The 24,104-nt window shown below is 39.9% G+C and overlaps 1 protein-coding gene across 4 annotated transcripts in view; it reads right to left on the bottom strand.

Annotated features, from left to right (window-relative positions):
- Window positions 1-3,891: 3,891 nt before the first annotated feature.
- SPRED2 (sprouty related EVH1 domain containing 2) overlaps window positions 3,892-24,104 on the bottom strand; it is an 84,737-nt gene continuing 64,524 nt past the window's right edge. For 3 of the 4 annotated variants that reach the window (XM_026712812.2, XM_087919309.1, XM_087919308.1), the window contains 2 exons: window positions 10,100-10,249; window positions 3,892-9,292 (listed from right to left, as the gene is read on the bottom strand). In XM_026712812.2, the coding sequence (XP_026568597.2) occupies window positions 8,639-9,292; window positions 10,100-10,249 (804 nt within the window). In that variant the 3' untranslated portion in view covers window positions 3,892-8,638. The remainder of the gene's footprint in view (window positions 9,293-10,099; window positions 10,250-24,104) is intronic. The other variant, XM_087919307.1, reaches the window with a different exon arrangement.

Raw genomic sequence — 24,104 nt, 5'->3', positions numbered from 1 at the left:
TTCCCAGATCTTTTACCAAAAATCATTCTGAGAGCCAGTTTGGTCTAGTGGTTAAGACATCTTGCTAGAAACCAGGAGATTGTGAGTTTTAGTCCTACTTTAGGCATGAAACTGCCCGGATGACTTTAGAGTCACCTATCACTCAGTTCTAGAAACAAGCCAGTGGCAAACTACTTCTAAAAATCTCACCAAGAAATCTATAGGGGCTAATCCAGGCAATTGCCAAGAATCAAGCCTGACCTGAAGGAAAAAGAAAACAATTTTATCCCTACACATGGGGGACAAATAAATCTCTTGAGAATCAGAATGTCTTCCTCTGCAATTTCCAGAAATACATCAAAAAATAATAGATCTTTTATTTTTTTTCATTCAGAGCACAAACAAGCAATTGTTATGTTTCCAGATGGAATCTGAAAATATAATACCTTCCTTCCTCCTTTTGGAGTTGTATCTCTGAGGCTACATGAATTGTTCATGGTTTAATAGTGCAATTTGCAACTTATCTGGGTTTTAGAATCAGCATCAGCAAAAGCAGCCAAGCTTGCATTATTGTTCAAAGACCATAGCAACCAAGATTGACAAAATCTGATGAGCGTTGGTGCCTTCATGTCCAGAAATGCAGGGCACAGAAAGACTAAAAATTCCGAGAGGCAAAGCTGCCACACCAAAAATACATACAGTTTCCATCCTTTGAACTATCCTTCTTTGGTTAAAAGCCAAGTAGTTTTATATTTATTTTCACATGTCCCTTGGAACTGCAAAGAAAAAATGGCATTTAAGGTGGAGATTTATTTACCCCGTGGTCTTCATTAATCAGAAACAATGAAAATGAAGTTAACTCCCCAATCTCTGTTGGACAAATGCAAAAAAATAAAAAAGCTTTGCAGGTCCATTATGGTTGTCTCCTTTAGAAGTGAGCCCTCTACATTGCTGGCAATGAAGAAATGCTCCCCAAATTTAGAAAATTTCCAAGCGAGTTTTACACTCAGCTTGGAAAAACATGGCAGCTGATTAATTAATATTTTTCAGAGACTCAGATAGTTTGGAATTCTGCTTTAAAGACCAACTTCCTTAGACTTATATTGTTTATGTTGATTGATTTAAAAGATACACAGCTGCCCACATCTTCAAAAACACAACTTTGGGCAACTTGCCTTGTTCTTAGGGCTTTGTCTCATTCTGTCCACGCTAGATAGAAGCTACATTTTCTTGTTAGATATTTTCAATGCTGCCTAATGCTAGATATCAATAGTATTGGTTCATATGACCTGCAGTATAATATGCAATAGATGGTCAAATGCAGCTTTATTATTCATATTTGTAAACGCTGTCTTGTTGCAAAAGATATCTTATGCTCTGATGAAACAGTGTTGGCTCAATATAGCACCATTACCCACATTCTTTCAAACCTCTCCACAAAGCTTACTAATATCTCTACCTACTGGCCATGTTGCTGTGTGGTGGAGGACAGAAACCTACGGCTAACCAATTGTAATTGCATGACAATTCCCAATAGTGCCTGATAGCATAGCTAATAGGCACACCTGGAATTTTAATTCAATGCAACCAGAGAGCTCTTCATCCCTGCATAATACAGGAATGGGCAACTCAGTGACTTCTCAAAATACTATGCAAATACTATTATTAAACTTATTTATATGTCACTGTAATTCAAAACAACCCCTGGTGGCTCACATAGCAAAACATAAAACAAACCCCATACAAAACCCCATATAAAAATAAAAATGCAGCGGTACAATAGAAAAAAAAAAAAGATGTACACCACAACTCAATTCAGGGGAAAGCTTGTGGAAAACATCACAGAAGGGGTCAGTCTGATCTCCACAGGGCGGCATCCCAACAAAAATGCAGCAAGTCCTTTCCTTAGTTCCTTGAACCTCCCAGAAAGGTTGGGCCTGCAGTATTTCTCTTTGCTAGACCCATTTGGATAGGCCTACACCCACTGCCAACCAGTTAGCAAGCAGTTCCAGTTCTCTTGATTGTCTAATCTGTATTTTGATACCATCAAACACATTATATTCCTGGAACATGCTGGAGTGGTTTTAATGGAGGAAGAGTAAAAGATTACTATACTATCTTATAACTACTTGGTGGAATTGCTTCCCAAATAGAGAAATAAGACTGAGAGACCATGTAAAGGCTCAGGAATCCTTTGCAGGTGTTATGGCTTAATTAGCTGATTAGAGTGAGACACTTTGAGCCTAGAATATTGAACCTTTTCACAATATTCTAATTTTCTGAGATTGTAGATTTGGGGTTTTCATGAGCTGTAAGCCATAATCATCACAATTATGACAAATCACGGCTTGAACTATCTTGCTTTGCATGTAATGAGTCTATCTCATATATTACTTTCACCTTTTAAGTTGCATTACTGAAATAAATGAACTTTTGCACGATATTCTAATTTTTCGAGTTTCACCTGTAGGTAAGATGATTGTGGAGGCTGAAATTCTAGGCACACATATTTGGAAAAAAGTCCTGTGAAATTTAGTGAGTTTTACTTCTGAGGACTAAGAGAAGATCTGACAGCAGAAAACATATCCTTGAATATGTATTTTTTTTCAAATCTGCTTTAAATTGCGAGGTTCTGTATAGCTGTGAAAACTTCCTGTTATCTGGGCAGTCTGATCAAAAAGCATTTGTAACACTAATTCGAGGTGAGATTATGAAATCCCTGCCTCTAAACTCTTTTGAATGTTACATCCTTTTATAAGCTTTTTTGCTATATTTGACAGTGCTAGATACTCCTGGGGAAATCAGCCATTATCAAAATATTTTTGATGACAGAAGTCAGTCCTCCAATTAAAAGTGTTGATAGCTTGGAATGTTTTGGAACTTCAGAAGTTTCAAGGGCATGCTTTCACCACAAAGAAAACAGGAAACCATTACGATTATGTACAAATAGCAGACATAATGGCTCCTGGGCCACACATCCAGATCATCCATTAGACTGCACTTGCAAACTCTTCCTAACAAGAATATGTTTACTACTATTGAGCTTCTCATAATTGCCATCTCACTCTTGATTTGGTTAACCTGGGGAAACTGAATACTTATTTGTGGGAAGGGAGCCCGGTAACAACAGAAGGAATTCTCAGAACCCAAAATGCAAGAATAGAATAGGAAATTGATTTTTACCTGCTTAAGTGGAGATGGAGAATTCTGATATTACTTCAAGGAATAACTTGTAACCATAACCCACTCTCAAAATGGTTTTTAACACTTAATGAAGTTTCAGAAAACATGAAAGAATTCTGGTTTGAGTGTCTCTTCCCATCAACAATGCCAAGCACTGAAAAATGCTAAGTGTTAAAATAAATTTCAGGCAGCACAATGAAGCTTATTCGCAGATATAAATGCTTATAATCCTTGTAGTTGAATAGCCAATCCTAAATATATTTATTCAGTGTGTTGTCCAAAATAACTGCCCAAAATTACAACACAAAACATCCATCACATGCCTGTGAGATATATGTAGCCACCACCATGTCCCCCAGTACTCATGCCAGAAATTAGCATCTTTTCAGAGGCATATTGTCTGAATTCCAGGAAAGTCTGTCATACCCTCACCTACAGTCAGGCTTTTAATTAAAGATCAACTTGTTTATCTGAATTTTGCCATAAAAAGACTGAAATATAAATCTATAAATTTACTGTAGTGATAAGGACAGACTTGGTCTTCAATTTCACACTAAGATTTATTGTGTATTAAGAAAATGCTTTGTGAAAACAAATAAATAAAAAAGAAAAAAAAAGAATGCTGGTGTATATATTTCAGAAATAAGAAATACACCACAGAGGTTTGTCTTGAATCTCATCAATTAACCAAAGTGTCCAGTTTGTCAAAGCATGAAAAACACTTACTTGTTTTTATATGATGTATTTATATTTACATGATACATTTTTAAAGCAATAGCTACAATGATCATACTTATTAGAAACAATAAAAAAGAAGTTAAGAACTAAAATGTACATCATACACTTGTATATATATTCTTTACACAGAGGTAAAAAGGCTTATAAAAATCAATACAACTGAGTTTTTAACTTTTAGTATACAGATACATAATGGAAGGTTGCTTCAGGCACTTAAATCTGTTAACGTGAGCAATAGCTTGAAAAAAAAATCACAACTGAGGGAAAAAACCCACCTTTTCGTTAATGGATTGTTACCACAGATACAAAAATAAGATCTGAATCATTTCTCAGATGATTAATGTCAGTACTGAAAAGCTGAGAGGAGGAGAAAACCACACACTGATCAGCTGCAGTGTGGAGATCAATGGAAAATATTTACACCCCCAACCCAGTTCCCTCCATTTCTGTTCGTCCCCCTCTGAAGCCCCCTTCCCAAAACAACCCTCTTGCTTCAATGCACAGAGAGAAAGAAGGAACATGAAACAAAGTGCCAAGGGTTCAAAGAAAGCCAAGGTAGAGATGGGAAGAAGGAATTCACAGGAGGGGGCAAGGTGGAAAGTTTTAGCTGCTTTAATGAAATAAATAGGGGCATTTTGAACCTTGACAATCCTTAAGATACCTTCTGTAGTGTTGTGCTTCGTAGAGGAGAAAGACCTTACAGAAATTCAGGAACATGGGACAACTTTGCAATTATCACTAGGATAAATAAAGTTGTTCCATTATTTTATTTTTGAGGCTGGCTTGATGTTTGTTAGTCATCCTTTGGAGGGATGTCATTTGTTGTCAGGCACATAAAATATGCATTTGCCTCATGAATTTCTCCCCAGTTAAAAATAATAATAATAATAGTAAAGTGAACAGCTTCCTTTACCATTTAGCACTTTTCCAAAAAAGGATATTTAACAGCAGTATTTTCATTTGTACTATGTCATGTTGCCTATAAGCTACAGACAAATCCCAAATTTGGAATCTGAAACATGAACAATGGAGATTTTAGAGCTAATTGACTCACACGTGAATTGAAGGCTGCAACTGAGGAATTATGTTCTAAATAGATGATATAAACTAGCCTGTTAAGGAGATTGTATGAATTCTTACTGATCTGCTAAACAAAGACACCCCCCACTCCCAATTACTTGGTTCCCTATGTATGTGAAAGATGAAATGATCTAGTTCAGATTTTCACTTGCTATTAAGGATGAAAGAACTCTTGAATTTCAATTCCTCATTTTTCCAAGCCTTCACCCTGGCTTATCCCACCTTGGTATATATCTTTTTAAACACTAACTTTAGGCAACAATTGTACCATTTTTGTGCTAAATGGCAAGCATATTTCCCAGCAGAAGGCAATTCTACACTCTAATTATTTTCGCTCGGCTTTCTCCTGACACCTGATACTGTGTCTATTTGTTTGGAGAACTGGAAGCCAACATTCTCACATAAGTGCACAATTTCAAAAGGTGAATTAATTTCAATTCAGGTATGGGTCTGAAAATGAAAAATCAGGTAGATTCGCAATAAAATTCAGAACTAAAATGAATTGCCCCCATCCCAGTATCGTTCTGCAAATTATGTCAAAGATCTGAGTTTGCACTGTCCTCACTTTGCCTTTACGAGAGGAGGGTCTACAGCCAAGTATTCATTGTTCAGCTGCAAAGATATCAGAAGAAACTGCAGGGGCTCTGGAAGGAGAAAAAGCAGCTTACCTCTGACCCCAAAGGAGGGCCATATTGACAGGGGGAGGAGATTTAGCATCAAATCATCTCAATATAGCCAGGAAGGAATACAGGCCCAGCCAGCATCGGAACAGGATATATTTAATCAGTTCTTGCCTCAAAAGGCAATGCAAGGAGAATGCAAGATCTTTTTAGGCTGGTTTCTACACTGACACCTGCGAGCCAGTGTGGCCTTTCCTCAAGACTTTTCCTGAGGTGCCCTGAGTTTTAGAGTAGCTTGTCATTGCAAATGGCCGGGGTGGAGGTTACGTTCAGGAGGGTTGCTCATTGTGAGGGTGCTGGATCCCAGCCCATGTCTTTCTGGATTGGTCCAAAGCATTCTAAAAATGCCCAAAAACAGAGAGCTGCAAAAAAAAGGGGGGGGGGAGGGAAATGTCCTCTGATCGTGAAATCAATGCCTGAGATAACCAGGGGTGCTCTGGCTGCAGGATTTGGCCATAACATCAGAGATTGTTGCATATGCAATTAAACGAGATCAAAGCAACACCATTCCCGGAAGGAGCTGCTGGACTGTTTCACATGGAACAATGCAAACGTGTTCCCTCTTGGTTGCTGCTATTTGGCAAAAACGAAAAGCCATTTCCTTTTCTTTTAATTAAGACTTCTTTCAATGTGCAATAGAAGAGGTGAGAGAGGGGCAAGGTCACACGTGCCCTGCCAGTCAGCTGCCCAAAGCAGGAACCGCAGTGCCTGTTCTCACAAGCCAGCGCCTATAGCTGCCTCAGAATATTCAGATTGTACTATGCTATATTATAGCTAAACTGTTCTACACTTTATTCCTTTGAATAAAACCTTTGCTATTTCCACGTCATATATTAGAAAAATATCATTTCCACAGCTAATTACAAGCCTTGTACACAAGACATGAGTTTTAAAAGAAAATTAAAAACCTCACAAAATTAAGGTTATCGCTTCGCTCTGCTTTATTTTACAACCCAGAGATCAAAGAAGTGGGTTTGATACAGGTTTTGCAACGCATGCATACTTTTATACACTACCAAGTTATACTGAAATTCACGGCTTGTCGGTATCAGGGTGCCTAGTGATTCCAGCAGGGCCCACCTTAAGGGCTACTAAAATATTTGAAGGGTCCTAATATTTTTCATGGCAGGATGATAGAAAGGGCCTGGGATTCGTCCAGTTTTGAACTATTCACCCTGGTTCCCTGCAGATGCCAAATATGCAATTGAGAGGGAAGAACAAGGTAGCCTTATGTCTGCACACTGGGTGCGGGGCGGGGTGTTGGTTTAGGCCAATGACAGAGAAGCCTGAAAACACCCTGGTGCAACTTTTTCTTCCTACCTGTGCATCGTGCCACTGAACTGGGAACAGAGGAAATAGTTAACACTGACCCAACATCACTAGGAATTATTTATGTTCACAGTATAGTTACTGTGCAGATCCAGGAACTTGAGAAACGGAAGATACACACGCTGCCTGGATGGGGGAACTGTTCTCAGTCAATTTCACCTAAGAACAAAGGCATGCAAGTTTGTAAAGAAAAGGGGGAGAGAGGCCAGCTAGAGCATGCACTGGTACTAAAAGCATGAGTTAAATGCTTCTTTTAACTCCACCCTCCCCATTTCTGCAACGTCTGGAGATTCATGATTGGGACAATATGTGTCGATTCCTCTTCGGGCTTTTCTTTAAAGGAAAACAAGAGAGAGAAATAAATGCACTTCCACTGAAAGAAACCGAATGATTTTTAAAAAGCCATGTTCCTGCCTACATCTAAGTGATTGTCAAGTGCTGTAGCGGCGGTGCCCTCTGGCTCTATTACATTCATACCCAACTAGTCCAGGTGCAGGCAGTCCTATGTCCTAACTCCGTGAAAGAAAATGTTCGAAGCACCCTCCATTGATTCAAAGGCCTTCAAGGCAAAGACACTGGCCAATGAAATGCCTTGCAGTTGAGGCTTCCCTTTATTTCTGGATTAGTCTGGAAAGCATAAGACCTCGGATTAATTCCAGACACGCTCCCACCCTGGATTCCAAAAAGGGCAAGGTGAGGATGGAGGAGGATTCTTTCCCTTATCTTTAGCATACTGACCTGTAGACAAAGTTTAAAAGCAACATTCCCTCTTTTTCTTTCCAAGGTACACAAGTGCATGGGTGTACATGTCAATTTCAAAACATGCAAATTCCCCCTTTGCCTCAGGTAGGAACACCACAGCATAAAGACTGTTTTCATTGGGAAGAACGTCAATGCAAAAGCTAATTTTTCCACTGTTATTTGGAAGAGAAAGGCGACGGTGGCTGGGAAAAGAGGAAGAGGAGAAACGTATTTATAAAGATTTCATTTCTGTGTATAAAAATTGGTCTGAAATCACAGGAGTTTTCAGATTCTCACATATAATACAGGTAATACTAAGGCTCATTTCCCCACATTTTAGCTGAACCCTCAATCAGAAAATCCCAGAAGACCACCCCAAAAATATGATGGAACTTTTCAGGAACTGTAGGTTGTGCGATTGTTGGCCCTACATTGCCATGGTGCACAATTATTACCCACAAACATCTTCTGTACACACAAAAATCCATACCCTCAAACTGGCTGCAAGGTGCTCCCAATCCAAAGTGGGATTTTACTCCATTGTTATATACTCTCACAGGTGTGATGAGCTTGCTAAGTATCGGTTACCCCGCCGTGAGATATTCCAAATTCCGTCCCATTCAACCGTTCCCATCTCAAACACTTTCCTTGCAGGAAGGAAGGAATAACCCCACAGAAGACCTTCTGCTGGATGACAGATCAATAATGCAAACATCTATGTGGTACATTAGTCTGTTAGAACTCCGGGAGCAATCAATGCATAGCAGCCAAGTGGGAGGGAAAGAGAAGGAACCGTCTGGTTCCTAGATTTCCAACAGGCTCCCAAGGCCGGCTCAGGTGGGCACCAACCGAGAATGCCCAAGACCAAAAAGGGGAAGAAAACAGGCCTTCATTGGCTTGGAGCGCTGTCATCCAGCTGCTTTGTGTTTCCCACCACAGCACCTGCACATCACCCCACAGTGGTAGCAAGCCCGAAGGGGCAAGTAACAGCACATACAAGGGGCCAGAAAGGACAAGGCGATTAGGGCCAGCCACCGGAGGCAAAACTTCTCATCGCTGGTATCGCAGGAGCAAGGGTCTGTATAGTCTCCTTCTGGATCAGACATGCAGTGATAGAGCATACTGTCTGCACACCACATGCAGCTGACTCTGCGGATACAGCTTTGGACTCGGTCGGGAGCATCCTGGCACTGACCTCGCCTGTTTTCCTCGTGGTTGAAGATGTCCCTACAATACACACACCGTGATCTTTCCCCGTCTTCTTTTTGCCGCCGCTGTTTACACCTGGCTGGCTGAGTTTTTATTACGGCATCCTTAATGTCATCCCCTCGATCAAAGTCAGTGTTGCTAACATAAGGGTAATTGTAGTCATGTTTTGAGGCCTCCGTTTTGGCAAACCGCACGTAGGAGTCTCCGTCATCGGGGTCAATGTATTTCCCCCGCACAGGGGTATGACGGTAGTCCTCATAACCTGTCACCCAGTTCTTTTCCCTTGGATTAATCCGTACAATCTCCTCATCATCATCGGGGAAGCTGACGTGCCGGCACGATCGCAAGATTGACTACAGGTGAGAGAGAAAGAGATGTTTGAGAAAGCACAATTTTTTTAAGCAAGCAGGTGAGTATGACACTTAGCAGTAGCTTTATCAGTGATACCAGCACACACAACGACACAAGTAAATGCAAAGGCTAAAAATATTCTATGTACAGTAAAAGCCAACAATACAAATTATTGTGGCACACAGAACTATAATTCCCATAGAAAGGCACCCTTCCTCAGCTGATACTCTCTAGAGTAGGGACGGACACTGAAAAGAGTGCCTTTAAGTTTCCTCTCCACAGCAGGATACAAGCTGGGGTTTTGGAGTATAACTCCCATAGTCACTTATCATGGCCTTACCTGAAGCAAAAGAACCCCAAGATTGCCTATTCCTTCTGAATTTAGAAAGCTAAGCTATATAACCAACCAGGACTGTAGCATTTGGAGAGAATACCAACACATTTTCAGTTACAGTCAAAATTTACAGCGTGGTTTTTTTTTATATATACATATGGAGCAGCTGTAGGAAACAGCTGGTTTGAAAGGTAACTTCTTTTTAAATAGGTTAAATTTTAATTAATTTAAAATTAAAAAGTATTCTTTTAAATAGGCAACACACCACGCCCAATAAAACTTCTGCTGTTTCCCAAAAACCAGCTAGCCGTGAATTAGAAGACAATAGAGGTAGAGTACTGACATATATCACAGATCTCTATCAAAGAGCTCCTGCTTTCACACATGCAGATAGTCCCCAGGCTTTCTGGCCAATCCAGTATGAGAAAAATCAGCATTCTGGAACAGCGGGGAAAGAATCTAAAGATAGGCTCACTTGTTCTAGATGGTAATGCTCAGGGCTAAACTGGTCATGAAAGTGGCCGCGGGTGCAAATTCGATGATGCTCGAAGGATGGAGAAGAGGCTAGTGTTCGTAAAGGCTGCTCTCTTTTCTGAGAAGAATTAGAAGAACTGTCAGTGGCATTCTGTAAAAAAACAAATGGGACCATATTAGCTAAGTTGTGAATACAATCTTTCTGCAGATTTGGGTCATAATAGACACTCCCCTCCTTAAATAAAAGCAGCTAGATTTTAAACTGACCAACTTTTCCAAAATCACAGTTGGATATGTCAAACCGTAAAACTCGAGAAAACAAGTCACAATTTTTATATCCATATACAATGTGATATCTAAATCAGGCTGAACCACAGCTTATTCATTATTTTTAATCTAAGTGTTGTTGTATGAACCCAGGTGGTTTACAAACCAATGCATACAATTTTGGTGTTAAAAAGCTAGTTGAATAGTCAGTCTAATCTACATAGAGGGATTTAACATCACATTGTTTTAACCTCTTATTTCATGAAAAGTAAGGAGGCACTGGTAACACAACACCAGGGGTGGGATTCTACCCAGAGGTGGGATTCAAATTTTTAACAACTGGTTCTGTGGGCATGGCTTAGGTGGTGGTCGTGACTTAGTGGTCATGTGACTGGGTGGACATGGCTTGGTGGTCATGTTATCGGCTGGGTGTGGCCAACTCAATATCACTCACATCGAGGCCCGCATCTCCTCGCCTGGCCTCTCATGACTGTGGGGATGCTGCCACAGTCGTAAGTGTGAAAAATGGTCATAAGTCACTTTTTTCAGTGCCATTGTAACTTTGAATGGTCACTCCACACAAGCAAAGTACCAACAAAGGAGGGGAAATTCCTGAGACAGGAAATCTAGTCCTGCCAAGAATGTAATAAGAGTTAACGGAGTGGCAGTTTCTGTAAGCAAAACCAGAATGTTTCCTTCCTGCCTTCCTTACAGGATTAGCCCAGTAATTTCTTCTAACAACCGGTTCTCCGAACTGCTTAGAATGTTAACAACCGGTTCTAGCGAATAGGTGCGAACTGGTAGAATCCCACCCCTGATTCTACCGGTTCTGTCCACTTCTGTAGAACTGGTAGTTCTGAAGAGCAGCAAACAGAAAGCATACATAGAACCGGTTCTATGTTTGTTGCTGTTTTGGCCCACCTGCCCACCCGGGCCTTTACCTGACCTTTATTTCTTGTGTTTTCAACTGCAGCTGCTTTGCGCGACACAGCTGTGGTTGAAAAAATCAGCTGTCCGGGTAGCTCAGCAGGTCGTAAATTGCACTCGCCCAACTTGCACATGCAACACAGAACAACAGAACCAGTAGTTATACTGGTCGGATCCCATCCCTGCACAACACTGTTGTACTGAAAATAGCATCCCTGGGTCAGGTCTCACTTTATTTACTATTGTGTTTAAAATCATGGCTTTATGTCCAAATGCTACAAAACTTTGCCCCTTGCTACTGGCTATTATTGGCTGAGATCAGAAGAGTCACTATGTAGTGACTGCATAGCTCAAAGTCTGTGGGTCTTAAAATGTTAACGTTAAAAAGCAGAAATGTACCCAATCTATTTAAGTTGCAGCTATACAAATTATAGACATAACATCATGTTTCTACCCACACACCTGCCTCCCATTTGACAAATTCAAAGGAATCTCTGTATACCACAATTCAGAGAAAAATAACCATCTTTATTTATCTTTTTTTATTCATCAGGTTTCTATGCCACCCATCTCATCTTAAGTACTCTTGTATTTCCATTTCAAGACACTCAAAGTTGCTCAGGCTAATTTTTCTGCCTTTCAATCACCAGGAAAAATTAGGATACATTTCTGATTTCTTTTAGAGCAAATTTGTACTACACACTCAGCTAAGAAACAGGAATTATTTATTTTCAACCAATGTGCAATTTGGAAAAAAAAAAAAGTACAGTGAGAATTCTCAAGGCACAAAGTGGTGTGATACGCTGAAATACCCAGAGCCAGGAACCACATGCCGATATTCTGAGTTGGGAACTGTGCAAAGACAGACAGACAGACAGACAGACAGACACACATGCTGATAAAAGAAAACAGGATATTACCCCCTTTATAAACAATATATATATCTGAAATGAGAGGAAGAGCTGAAAACATGTTTAAATCCTTATCTGATGTACAGTGTATGTTTTCACTGCTTATATAGTTTTGGCTCTCCAGACAGACTCTTAACAAATTTGCTGAGAGCCCTATGATCCTAACTTGCAAAACTGGGCTGACGCTTGCTGCACAATTGTTAGATTTTCATGCTAGTTACCTTCCAGGTAAACCTCTATTCTGGCCTCTATCGGAGCAGAAAACGAACTGCTTAGATTAACTTCACCTAGGACTACTGTACCTGCTACATCACTCCCTCTTGATGCTGTGCATTTTTAAGACAACCCAATTCTTATGAGACAACCTAAATAGATTAAATGGCTACTTAACTTCTGTTTCTTCCCAAAGAAGAAACTTTAGAGCAATAAAAGTAACTATGCTTTTATACAAAGCTTGGCATATTTTGAAAGAATATTTTCAAACTTTTAGCGGCATCAGCTGTTGAATTCTATTTTGGCAATGGATTCCAGCTCAAATAAGTGTGGATGAACATCATAACTGCAAATAAGTGACCCCATCTGACTTCTTAAAATATCATTCTGTCTGCTCTGAGAAATCTCTGCTTGCAATAACTGTCTTTTTAATGTATCAGCATAAGCTCACAAATGCGCAGCTGAAGTCGGAAGGAATTTTTAAAAGCTGCAAATAGCAAAATATGAAGGCAGAGCATGCGAGCAAAATTTAACACAAATTTTTAATTCAAATGCTTCTATTACAAACATGGTATTTCACCTGTCATGCTAATATTAAATCCTAGATAGAGGGCAGGAATGGAAAAAGGTACACATGCTTTAGAGACTCACATTTAACACAACATCCAAACCAGCATCAGTATGACTCTTCCCCTTTAAAGAAGCAACAGAGGCACCCAAGTTTTGATTCCCATAATGCTAAGACAACTACACTAGCTTAGTACAGCATCCATTTAAAGGCCCACAATGTTCATTTAAGATGTCAACAGATAGCCTTACTGTTCTTGTTGCCTTTTAAGAGCATGCCTGCCTCAATCCAGAGACTACATGCAGGCCCCAGCTGTCCTTTTGTATTCCCAAGACTACCCCAAAAACATGCCACTGAACTGCTAAGTTTCAGAATAAAAGAAGCTATACAAAAAGAAAATCCACATTTTAACAAATCGACCAATTTAAAAAAACAAAAAACAAGCCAGAAATGTTTGTCCTTCTTCCTCCTAGTGATATCACTTCATCACCGATCATGCTCCCCGTGGTTCTGGTGGCCAAAACCCACCCCCACTTGGCTAATTAATGTTGCCTGCTCCTTCTTTAAAGCCAACATTTCCAAGTTCTTCCCTTTGGTTGGTCATGGAAAAAGGACATCCCAATGCATAACACTGCCTCTGAACAATGAAACAGGTAACCTAGCAATTTTTAGCAGTCTGAGTCTAGGTGGCAGCCAGTATGAAAAACAGGAGGTACATTCAACATTCCAAAGTATCCTTCACGTTTACAAGAGGTTATTTTTCCTGCCCTGAGCTATCCTTCCATTTTTGCAACCAGACCAGTTTGGCCACAGCACGCCTTGAGGAGACCGGATCAAAGACACAATACCTGTTTTTGAAACATACTCCTTGTTTCCTTACCAGTTGCAATAGAATAGCATTCTAAAGCAGGTAAGAGTATCCCGAAATTGCTTAAGGAAGTCAGAGAGCAATAATCTTGTTTTTTGTTTTGCTTTTGAATCTTCATTGTTTTGCTTTCTGCTTAATTGGCACTGGAGACAGGGAAGGCAGAAATCACTTCAAAAACTAGTTGTCGATCTCTTCCTCTAAATATCCTTAACTGCTTTGATTCGTTATATTGTAGGCCAAAAGATAATTTCCAAATTCAGTGCTCAAACTAAATTGGGACTCAAGGAGGTGAGGTAGGGTGACTTTTTCAACCGGATCAAGCTTTTATAGGAAATGTAGGACTGGTCCCAAAAGCCACACAGAAAATCAAAGAACTTTCTTACACAGAATTTACTATTAGCATTCATTTAACTGCCTTGAGAAAATGACAGAGAAGAGATCCAGGCAAGCTACTTCTTAGCTCAGCACTCAATCTTCACACATGGATGCACACGTAGAAGTAAATTGGTTGCATTTGAGATGACGACGCTCTTAAGGAATGTCTGCAGGTCTTCAGTCAGTATATAGCTCAGTTTTGCTGTCTATGGAGATTCTCAATTATCCAAGTCATGGTTGTCCCAAAGATGCTTCTTCCAACTGGACTTTCTTGGTTAAGCTTCTTCAGTTCTAACTTTCTTAGTTTTGCTGTTCAAAATGCTCAGCCATTTCTATGACTCAAACCTGACTCAAATCTATCCCTAACCCTTTGCTAGTCTATCTTTAAAACCTTAGCAACTGAATGTTAGCATGCAAACGCTATTGTGAATAATTAGTGCCAACACATTTAGCAGCCTTTTAATTACAATGTTCATTAAAAGATACTGAGCTTCCCTACACATAAGTTCATCTTGTTTGCACTGCTCTTCTGCACAGACACAGGTTACAATGGATTACCTAGGGTCTAATTTTGCAGAAGCAGTTTATAAAAAGTCACCACTAAATGCCCAGTTTATTTATTACAAATGTTTATATAGCTCCCCATTAATCAAAAGGAGCTCTGGCCAGCTTATAAACCACTTCATCAGTAAGATTAAAAAACTATACTAATATATAACAACAAAAATATCAACCCTTAAACCCAAAATATCTTTGCATTCAGAAGAATTGGATCCTATCTGATGGCAGGGGAAATACTGTTCCAAAGAACGGGGAGGCAGCAATAGAAGTTGCTTTATTCTGGCGTGTCAGGAGATGGCATTCTTCAAGAGATGGGATCCAGAGAGCTCAGTCTTCCAGAAACAGCTGGAAGTAGTCGATTCTGCATATATTCAGGTTCTGATTCATGAAGGCCTTTAAAAGTGACAGCCAGCACCTTGAATTGCATCCAGAAGAAGATTGGTAAGAAGTGCAGCTCTCAATGTGCTATACAGTCAACCAACAATACATTCATATCTGCTCAAGCCACTGCATTCTGGACTAGCTGGAATTCCTGAGTGAACTTCAATGGCAACCCAAGGTAGAGAAGTTGCCGTAATATAAACGGGAGGTGATCAACACATGAGCTGCCTTCTCAGAGACATGCCCACCTAGGATTTGGTTCCACCATTAACTTCTTACTCCCCCTCTCACTGATCTGAACCACTCACTCAGAAAGAACCCCTGCAACTCTGTACCTCCCGCATCTTGTTGACAATTAAGATGGATACTGTAGTAAAGGTCACCAAGGGATCAAGCAGGATGGGGACTTACATGTCCCCTATCTTGGTCCCATCTGCAATAATGATTGATGTGGATTTCCTCTAGAGCTCTCTGCAAATGCAGCCATACAACCCTCACAACGACTCTTCCCAGAAAGGGAATGTCACTGACACACGTAATAGGCTGAGAGTTATCTAACTTTGTTGGGCCCAGCAATGATTTATTGAAGAAGGATTGCACTATTGCCTCTTTCAAGGCAGGTGGCACCACCTTCTCTTTCAAGGAAGAATTCAATATTGTTTGCACATGGTCCAATTCCTTCTTGAAGGATTTCATCAACTAAGAAAGGCAGATATTTAACATACAGTTTTAACAGAAAACAGAAGTTGGGTTCAAATATCATGTTAAGCCCTGCCTATTTTGTCCATGGCTTATAGAATAAGGCATAGTGATCTGGGTTTACTTAGGATATAATGACTCTGGTTTACAAAGTCAGCAGACTTCCAATCCTACTATACCATTTGAACGAAAGGAATGCAGCTTTTAATATCATGAAAACCAAAGTCTTGTAGATTCAGTCTTACTAAGCTTTAGTTGGTTCTCCTATCCTTTCTAAACTTCTGACATATTGTAATCAAAAGTTCTTTTAGAAACAAAACTACAAATTTTTAGTTGGGTGGGTGTAGAGAACTGAACTGGCTGTAATTTGTGAAGTCAAACTTAGCTTCTCTTGTTCCCTCTCACGCACATTTTAGCAATGTGGTTGTAGCATATTTCACACTCCTCTGGGAGACAAATGTAGGCCAAAGGCTTCAGGAAGGAATCTCTAGAAAGGAACATAGTTCCTTAGTTTTGACTGTGAGAGGGACAAAGAAAATAATATTTTTTAAAACATTGTATAAATGGTTTTACACTTTTTATTATTTATGCTGACAATGCAGACAAAGGACGCTTGGTTTAGTAAGCAGGAGCCAAATGTGAAGAACTTTCACATACTGTATATATGGGACCTTGCAATTATCTGTACATAAAGCAGCTGGAAAAATCATTATTCTAGCTAGGCCTATGGTCAAACTAAATATACATATGCTAAACAAATCCTGTGTATTGTAAGCAAAAGTAATTTCATATTAGCAAGTTTTGAAATATCTCACATCCCTACAGTCTATCTTACATAGATATTTCAGGTCCAGTTTCCTTGCCCTTGGCACTACTTCACATATCTCCATCTCCAAATTTTTTTGGTTTCCTCCATTTCTTGGATCTGTGTATTTATATTGTCTCTTTACGCACAATGTTTCCACACTCCTTTCCAAGGTTTTTCCCCCGCCATTTTTCAAACTGTTTGCAAATGTCCGTAAATAATATGCTTGTTTTCTGAGCAGGATAAGTGAGAGTCAGAAAATCATGGGCTCAAAATCTGATACAATCATTGAAGGTTTGAGATGAATGTAACTGATATCAAACAAACCTGGTATACATTACTTAGGATATTTTTAAACTCAGAAATCTGGTGTTGGCCCAACTTGCCAGAAAGAACATGAAATTTCTAAATGTGTCAACAGAAAGACAGAGGCAAAAAGAGTTCAGTCTCTTATGTGATGTCATAAGGACGCTCAGGTCCATTGCTCTGTGGCAAAGAAAGAACTTGGTTGTATGGCTTTACCCTTTCTAGCCATATCTGATGGACATCTTTGCTTTCCTTACTGCTAGTAAAATACACACACACACAAACAAACCAGCATCTTCATTGAGAGGCATGTATTACTACTATAGAAAAACTGGGTTACATTTACATAATAAATATCCTGTTACAAATAAAATAAATACGATAAAAATCTCAAGATACCAGAATACTTACGTTTTGGCTTCAGGTATAGACTATCCTAACATTTTCCCCTATCTACTCCAAGTAGAAGTACACTTAGACATTTTTTGAAGATTTGTATAGTGAAAACGACTGAAGTGCTCTGAACAGAAAAGTCGGCCTTTGACAATTTTCCACTAAACACAACAAAGAGTCAGAAAACCTTAAACTGCACCCCTGCTGTCAAACAGAAATTCAAGATTATTTTAGCAAGCCTGTATCTCTGTATAAAGCACTGTCTTACAACCTTCTCAAGTCTAACACTGGGAGTGTGCCAGTTAAATATATTTGAAGAGATCCAGTACTTTTGTTGCCGTATTCTGACAATTGACTTCTTTAAAACAAACAAGTGCATAAACCAAACTAAAGAATAATCAACTGGCTTCTAGAATTACAATTTGCTGCAGAGTATAAATCAGCCCGAGTTCTTAGAGAAGGGTACTATCTGATTGCTAGAAAAGAAAACTAAGTTAGTGTTTTAAATTTAAGGTGCAATTCACTTTGGCCCAACCACTGTCACCTTTTCACCACGCCAGCCACCAATTTTCAGAAAGCTGCCATAATTTCTAATGCATTCTCATCCTTTGTATAGCCTGTAAACATGTAATTCAAGAAGCGGCATCATAATAACCTAAGAACAATTGTGCTGTATCAGCAAATCAAAAACTATGCTTAATGCTGCATTCCATTTTCTTGTTGGTCAGCTGCATGGCTAATATGCCTTACAAAAACAACATACAACAAAATGTATTTTATTTAAAAATGCCTTATTTAAAGGTCAAAAACCATTAAACCACACATATCTAAACAATTGAAGAAATCAACAGCAGGTGGAATGTAAATATAACACCACCGTTTTGCAAGTCAGATTCCCTCAGTTCTTAGATTTAGGTAGTAATCGTCTATGAAGTACACAGATATCTTCACTCCCCTGCCCCATCCAGGATAAAGCAGGTTACACTCAAGCAAGCAACTTAATAATGATAAATTTCATTACTCAATTAAACTTCATTACTTACATACTCCTAGCATTTTGTCCATCACTCCCCCCCCAATTCCCTTAAACTTTAGGAGGAATACTTATTGATACTCAATGTTTGGGTAGTATACTCATTATCTTTCTACCTCAGAACTGAATTTCCTATCTTTCATTTCCTTCTCTCTCTCTCCTCAGACATAGCAGTCCAAGTAATATCCATGACAGGTCATCTAGTGACAAGAGGAGGAAGACAGAGCTTCAACCTGGCCTCCTCCATGACAAAACTGCTATTGTGACAAGGGGCCAACTCTCATTCTCCCCTCTTTTCTGAGTAACTGGGTGCCTTCTTCATTCAGTGTTTCTGGGGGAGTTTTAGGATGCATCTGTGCAAGTTTCCAACCCAAAAGAATTGGCAGATCCTAAACTGAACCAAAGTGTATTTCTGCAGTTAGCAGCTCAGGAACATGGCTGACATGGCGAACAGTAATTCAAGACGTTGATAGCCCCAGGATCTCTGCCTCAGTGCTGTGTGGGCTAAGAGCAAGTGACTAGTCCAATGTCTCCAGCTAGCTTCATGCCCAAAGTGGGACTAGAATTCACAGTCTCCTGATTTCTTGCCTGATGCCTTAACCACTACACTGATCGGTCACTTTCTGCACAGTTTGATGATTAGCTTCTTTTTTTCTTTTGTATTTTTACTTTGTGAGCCTATATACAATATATATAGATTCTCCTGATTTTCTATCCAGATGATAGACATAAGTACCACTCTTTCTTAAAAAAATTTTTTTAACAACCTCCTGCATCTTTTAAACCAAGGTGTGTGAAGAAAATAGTGCTTGCAATCATAAGAGTCCTCAGAACAGGAGGCCACACTCACTGAATGAAGACTTCCTTGTCCCCAGTCCATATAGCTAGTGTATAAGCTTGCATGTGTGTTCAGGTTTAGCTAATGTACATGATTAGCCTTAGATTCAGGAAGTGCCAAAGAAAACATTTCAACATACAGTAAATAATTCATGGAATTTACTGAAGGCCACTGTCTGAAAAAAGCTTTAAAGGGCAATTAAACACATTGATGAAATATGGTCATATAGGGATTCTTCACTCAGAAGCAACAGGCATCTCAGTACAACAGGTAGGGGAAAAAAATTACTGGCCTCATGGTAGAGCTTCTTGAATCCTTGCAAAGGAGAATGTAGGGCAAAATGTAATATAGTCTAATCAGCATTCTTACTAGGTCGCTTAAATTCAGGATGTCTGAAATTACATCCAATCTGGCATGTATTTACACTACTCCCTTCCATCCCTATTGACTCCCAAAAGGATGCTTCTTCCAACTGACCATTCATGCTCTGAGCAGAAGTGGCCTGACTGCTAATGTAAACAAACTGCCCTGGAAAAAGCTTGTCAAAACCAATGGGGGAGTATATAACTTTAGCCATAGATTCCAAGGCAGGCAGTAATAGCAACCGCTTTGTGTTTTCCTTGGTCTGGCTGCTCCTTCTGCATTGAATGCAAACAGTCAATGTATATGCTATGCTACTATATTAAAAAAAACTGAATGGTTTTTCGTTCAAATAAAGCTAATTCACTCTGTGGCTCATTAGTAGCAATATAGTGATCAAGCAATCCGATTGGCCTAAAACTATTCGCAATTAACTAGAATAACTCAAAAGTGTTCACAAACAAGGAAGACCTGCCCTAGTGAGTAAATATTGCATGAAAAGGACGTAGAATGTTTGAATGCCACAAAAGGTGGCAGAAGGGCTGTGCTTTCAGCCAAGAGAGAAACTATGGGCAACCTCTGATTGCGTTCGTAAGCTCTTTATAAGTATTCAACTCAAACCTTTGTTCTTGAGAGAGAAGAAAACAAACAAACAAAGGTGCCAGAATGAGAGAATATGTGGAGATGAAGCACCCACTTTGGCTCCATTCTTATCTGGAATTTGCTTCAGCACAAGATACAGTCTTCAACAAAAGGGGAAAAAACGTAATTGCCAAGTTCTTCTTTAAAGGAACTGGGCTTTAATATTATCAGTAATTTCTTAGTGTATTGCTGATCTATGACCATACTCAATTGATGATGATTTCTTAGACTAATTTTTAAATTCATACTCTGGAATCTATATGCAGGTCTGTGGCTTGGCCATCATTTTGTTAGCAGTTATTTCCAGTATGACTGCAGCAAAAACAAATGGGTTGCTAAATGAAATGGCAGCATGTCTGGAGAAATCAAGATTATGGAACAAGAGCTTCTTAGAGCCAAAGAACCATAACTTCAAGTAACAATGGTTATATTCGGATAATAAAATGTCCCAACTTTAGTGATGGTCCAAAATTCCATGTAACAGTTCCAGAAGTTTATTTTAAAGGCCTTTTGTTTTATTATAGAGTCTTTATTCAAATGGGTTTTTAAAGAAGAAACAGTACATCCTTTGTGCTAATTTTATGACCTAACATTTTATTCATTCAACATAGTCCCAGCCTTCCAAAATGCCACTCTTAACCTGCCAAAATCAACATCTCTACATTGTGTACAGTATGATTTGATAAACCTTTTAACTTTTCCAGATGGTTATCTTGGCAGGAATCATTTTGACAAAATGTGCTATCCAGTGCCACACTGCAATAACGATTAGTTACGTACAACATTAAATGGTTAATTTCTGAAATATACTATTCTTCGCCAAAATCTTGCATCTCTCCCCCACCCCCACCAAGGATAAGCTGAACCAGACCATTCAGGACGGCTCATCCCATTTCAGAAATAGGGATGTGAGGAGGAGGGCAAGATAGCATCCAGATAGATGTAAGGGGGGGGGGGGCAGACGGGGGGGGGGGTTTCAACCGGTGTTACTACCAGTTCGGTGACTACGTTTTGCACACGTACGCGCACTTCTCATGCATGCGCTGCCTGACGCGTGCTGTGTGTGTGTGTAAAAACCCTGAATATGTGCCACCCGGACAGCTGAAAAGCATGCGCGCGGGTGCGCAGCGTTTGAAAAGCCACTTTTTTCCTGCTTTTTTCAACCTCAGCTGTGCCGCGCAAAGCAGCTGAGGTTGAAAAAGCAGGAAATAAAGGACAGGTAAGAGCCCGGGTGGGTGGGTGGGACAAACAGCAGCAAACACAGAACCAGTTCAGTGTCTGCTGCTCTTCAGAGCTATAGAGCTGGGCAGAACCAGTAGCATCCCAGCCTTGGGGGCAGATAGCATCCAGTCCATAGCATAACCAGCTGCCTTATTATAGAGAAAGCCATAATGCTGACAAAGATGGAAGGAAAAGGAGGACCACAAGCAGCAAGATGGATGAGCTCCAAATACACTGGCAATAGGTGCCCCATCGGAAAATCTGAAGGAGAGCCAGATCATCCTGGAGAGATCTATCTTTGCGGTTGCTGAAAGGTGACACTAACTTGATGGCATGTCATCAATGGGTGTGTTAGCAATTATGCCGGTTCCTTGGATTGTCATGTGCTTTGCACTAGAAGATAAAAAGATGCAATGCTTTCCACCCATGAGATTGTTTGCAATTCCTTGGAAGAAAAGTTGTAACCTGGGGTTAACTATCTTTAAATCTGAAGCAGTGAAGAGTCTGAATATTTATCGCCTCACATCAGATGCTCCTCTAACAGTTGCACCAGGAGAGGCTGTGTACTACAAGAAAGCAAAGCATCAGGGCTCAGGAAGGGCTGCTTCTCTACAGGTGAGTGTTTTCTAAAAGGTAGGTTGCCTGAATGCTCTCAAAGTGCACGTTTGCAGTTGGCGACCCAGTATTCTTTCACAAAAGACAAACCGAGGAGGTGACTTTACTCAGGTTGCCTCTAGAGAAGAACAAGGGTTCAGGATAAGGCGCATGAAGAAATTTATTGTCAAGCATATTGGGGGGGGGGGGAGCCCAGAGGCTTAAGAGTTAAGGAAAAATTATTACACGGAAGAAGAGTCCCCTAGAAAGGTGCTTCATCTCAGGAAACAAGCACATGTTTTTCAGCCACAGTTGAATCATTTTTTGCTCCTTTCATTGCAATGTGTGTTTTTGGCCACAAGCTGGGGGAGAAGACAAAATACTAAGCTCTTGGAACTCAAAAGTAATTAAAGTTTATCTTCCAAATGAGCAATAGAGAAACTTTTTAGGGGAAGGAGAGGGAGTGGAGTTTCAATGTCAGAGAGGCTAAAGAAGAAAAAACATATCTGCTTCTTTCCAGGAATATATAAGGACCAACGTATATTGGTATTTGGGGGTATTTTGAAGCAATGCACGTATGGATAAACGTTTGTGGAAAGCTATATCTATCTATTGGGATCCTTTCTCCCTTTGTACTGCTATTTAATTGTGTGGAAGAGGAAGCCATCCCAGCTTTGTGGTGCTCTCCCTCCCCACGTCCTCCCTTCCCTTCCTGCCTTTCTTCCCTCCCTTCTCCACCATGGAATCTATAAATCACTTCTGGCAGGTAGCTGGGAAGCAGCAGCTAATGATAGTTTTGCTCTGGAGGAAAGGAAGTCACCTTTTAACCCTGCCTGCTGTTGTTTGTCTTACAATAAGACTGGAGAACAGATAAAAACAACATGCCAACTGTCACAGAAGATCTGATCACAACTGCAGCAGGAAACCTTATGCCGGACATTCAGACCGAGGAGGCCTGTCCGAGGGTTTTGATGGGATGCCTTCTACCCTTCACTCATTCAAATGCTCCCTATGTTCAATCAGTGAAGAATCAGAATCAATTTTCTGAATGGAAAAATCAAGAATACTGTGTGCCTGTTTCAGTCCACTAGAGATGCTACCATCAATACTTTTGATGATGAAAAATTAAGGGAGGGGAGAAAGAGGGAAATAGAGAAGCACCATGCAGTTTAAGTCACAAGAGCTAAGGCTTAATAACAGACCAAATTCCAGAGGGAAAAAACTGGGCCAAAAGTAGAACACACAGTACGAATTAGCTTTAACAGGAAATGGTGAGATGCTGATAGCCTGAACAGTTTTGTGATTAGATCTAGGCCAATACATGAATGGAACCTTTCTGTTCCTTAAATGACAAATAGGTTATAAACACAATAAAAAGGTGAGTGTGTCTGTGAATTTCTTAAAAGCTACTTTTCAAATAATTTCCAGTAAATAAATCATATGAAATATTGAAACGGAATCTATTCAAATAATCACCGAGGGTCTATCTAGCCAGTTTACTTTTCAGTTTGCGAAACTTGAGAAGGTGGACAAAATCCCTGGAATGATAAGGTCTACGATGCCTGTCAGGATTTATTAAATCTTCTAGGGCCGAGCTGAGTGATTGGGTCAAGGAGATGATAAATGTTTTCCTGAAAGACAGCAAGGCAGGAGACCTTCTAAAGACACCAGCCTTTTTGCTGAAGCGTACTTTAGAAAAACAAAAACAAAAAACAGATGTGAGGAATAAGCTCTGAGCGTATGGTTCACAGTGTCACGGTTTGATTGAAATAAGACTGTTTAGATCTGCTCTAGCAGAACTTCTGGAAGAGATCATTTGGAGATTACAGTTGGAACGCCATTAATATGTCCTTCTCTTCCTTCTTTTTCTAACCTGATCATAGGGAAAAAGTAGAGTTTCTAAACTAGTGCCACAAAACTTTCTGAAATGGGCAAAAGAACCTAAGCATTAAGCAGCAAGATCCTAAGTAGATTAGGATCCTAAGTAGTAGCATTAGGTAAGATTTTTCTACTTACTTACTAAGGTTGGAGAAAGAGTGGATCT

Source organism: Pseudonaja textilis, chromosome 1, assembly GCF_049901715.1.
Source record: "Pseudonaja textilis isolate UNSWEBS1 chromosome 1, rPseTex1.2, whole genome shotgun sequence".
Classification (NCBI taxonomy): domain Eukaryota; kingdom Metazoa; phylum Chordata; class Lepidosauria; order Squamata; family Elapidae; genus Pseudonaja; species Pseudonaja textilis.
This window is presented reverse-complemented; position numbering and strand designations above follow the sequence as displayed.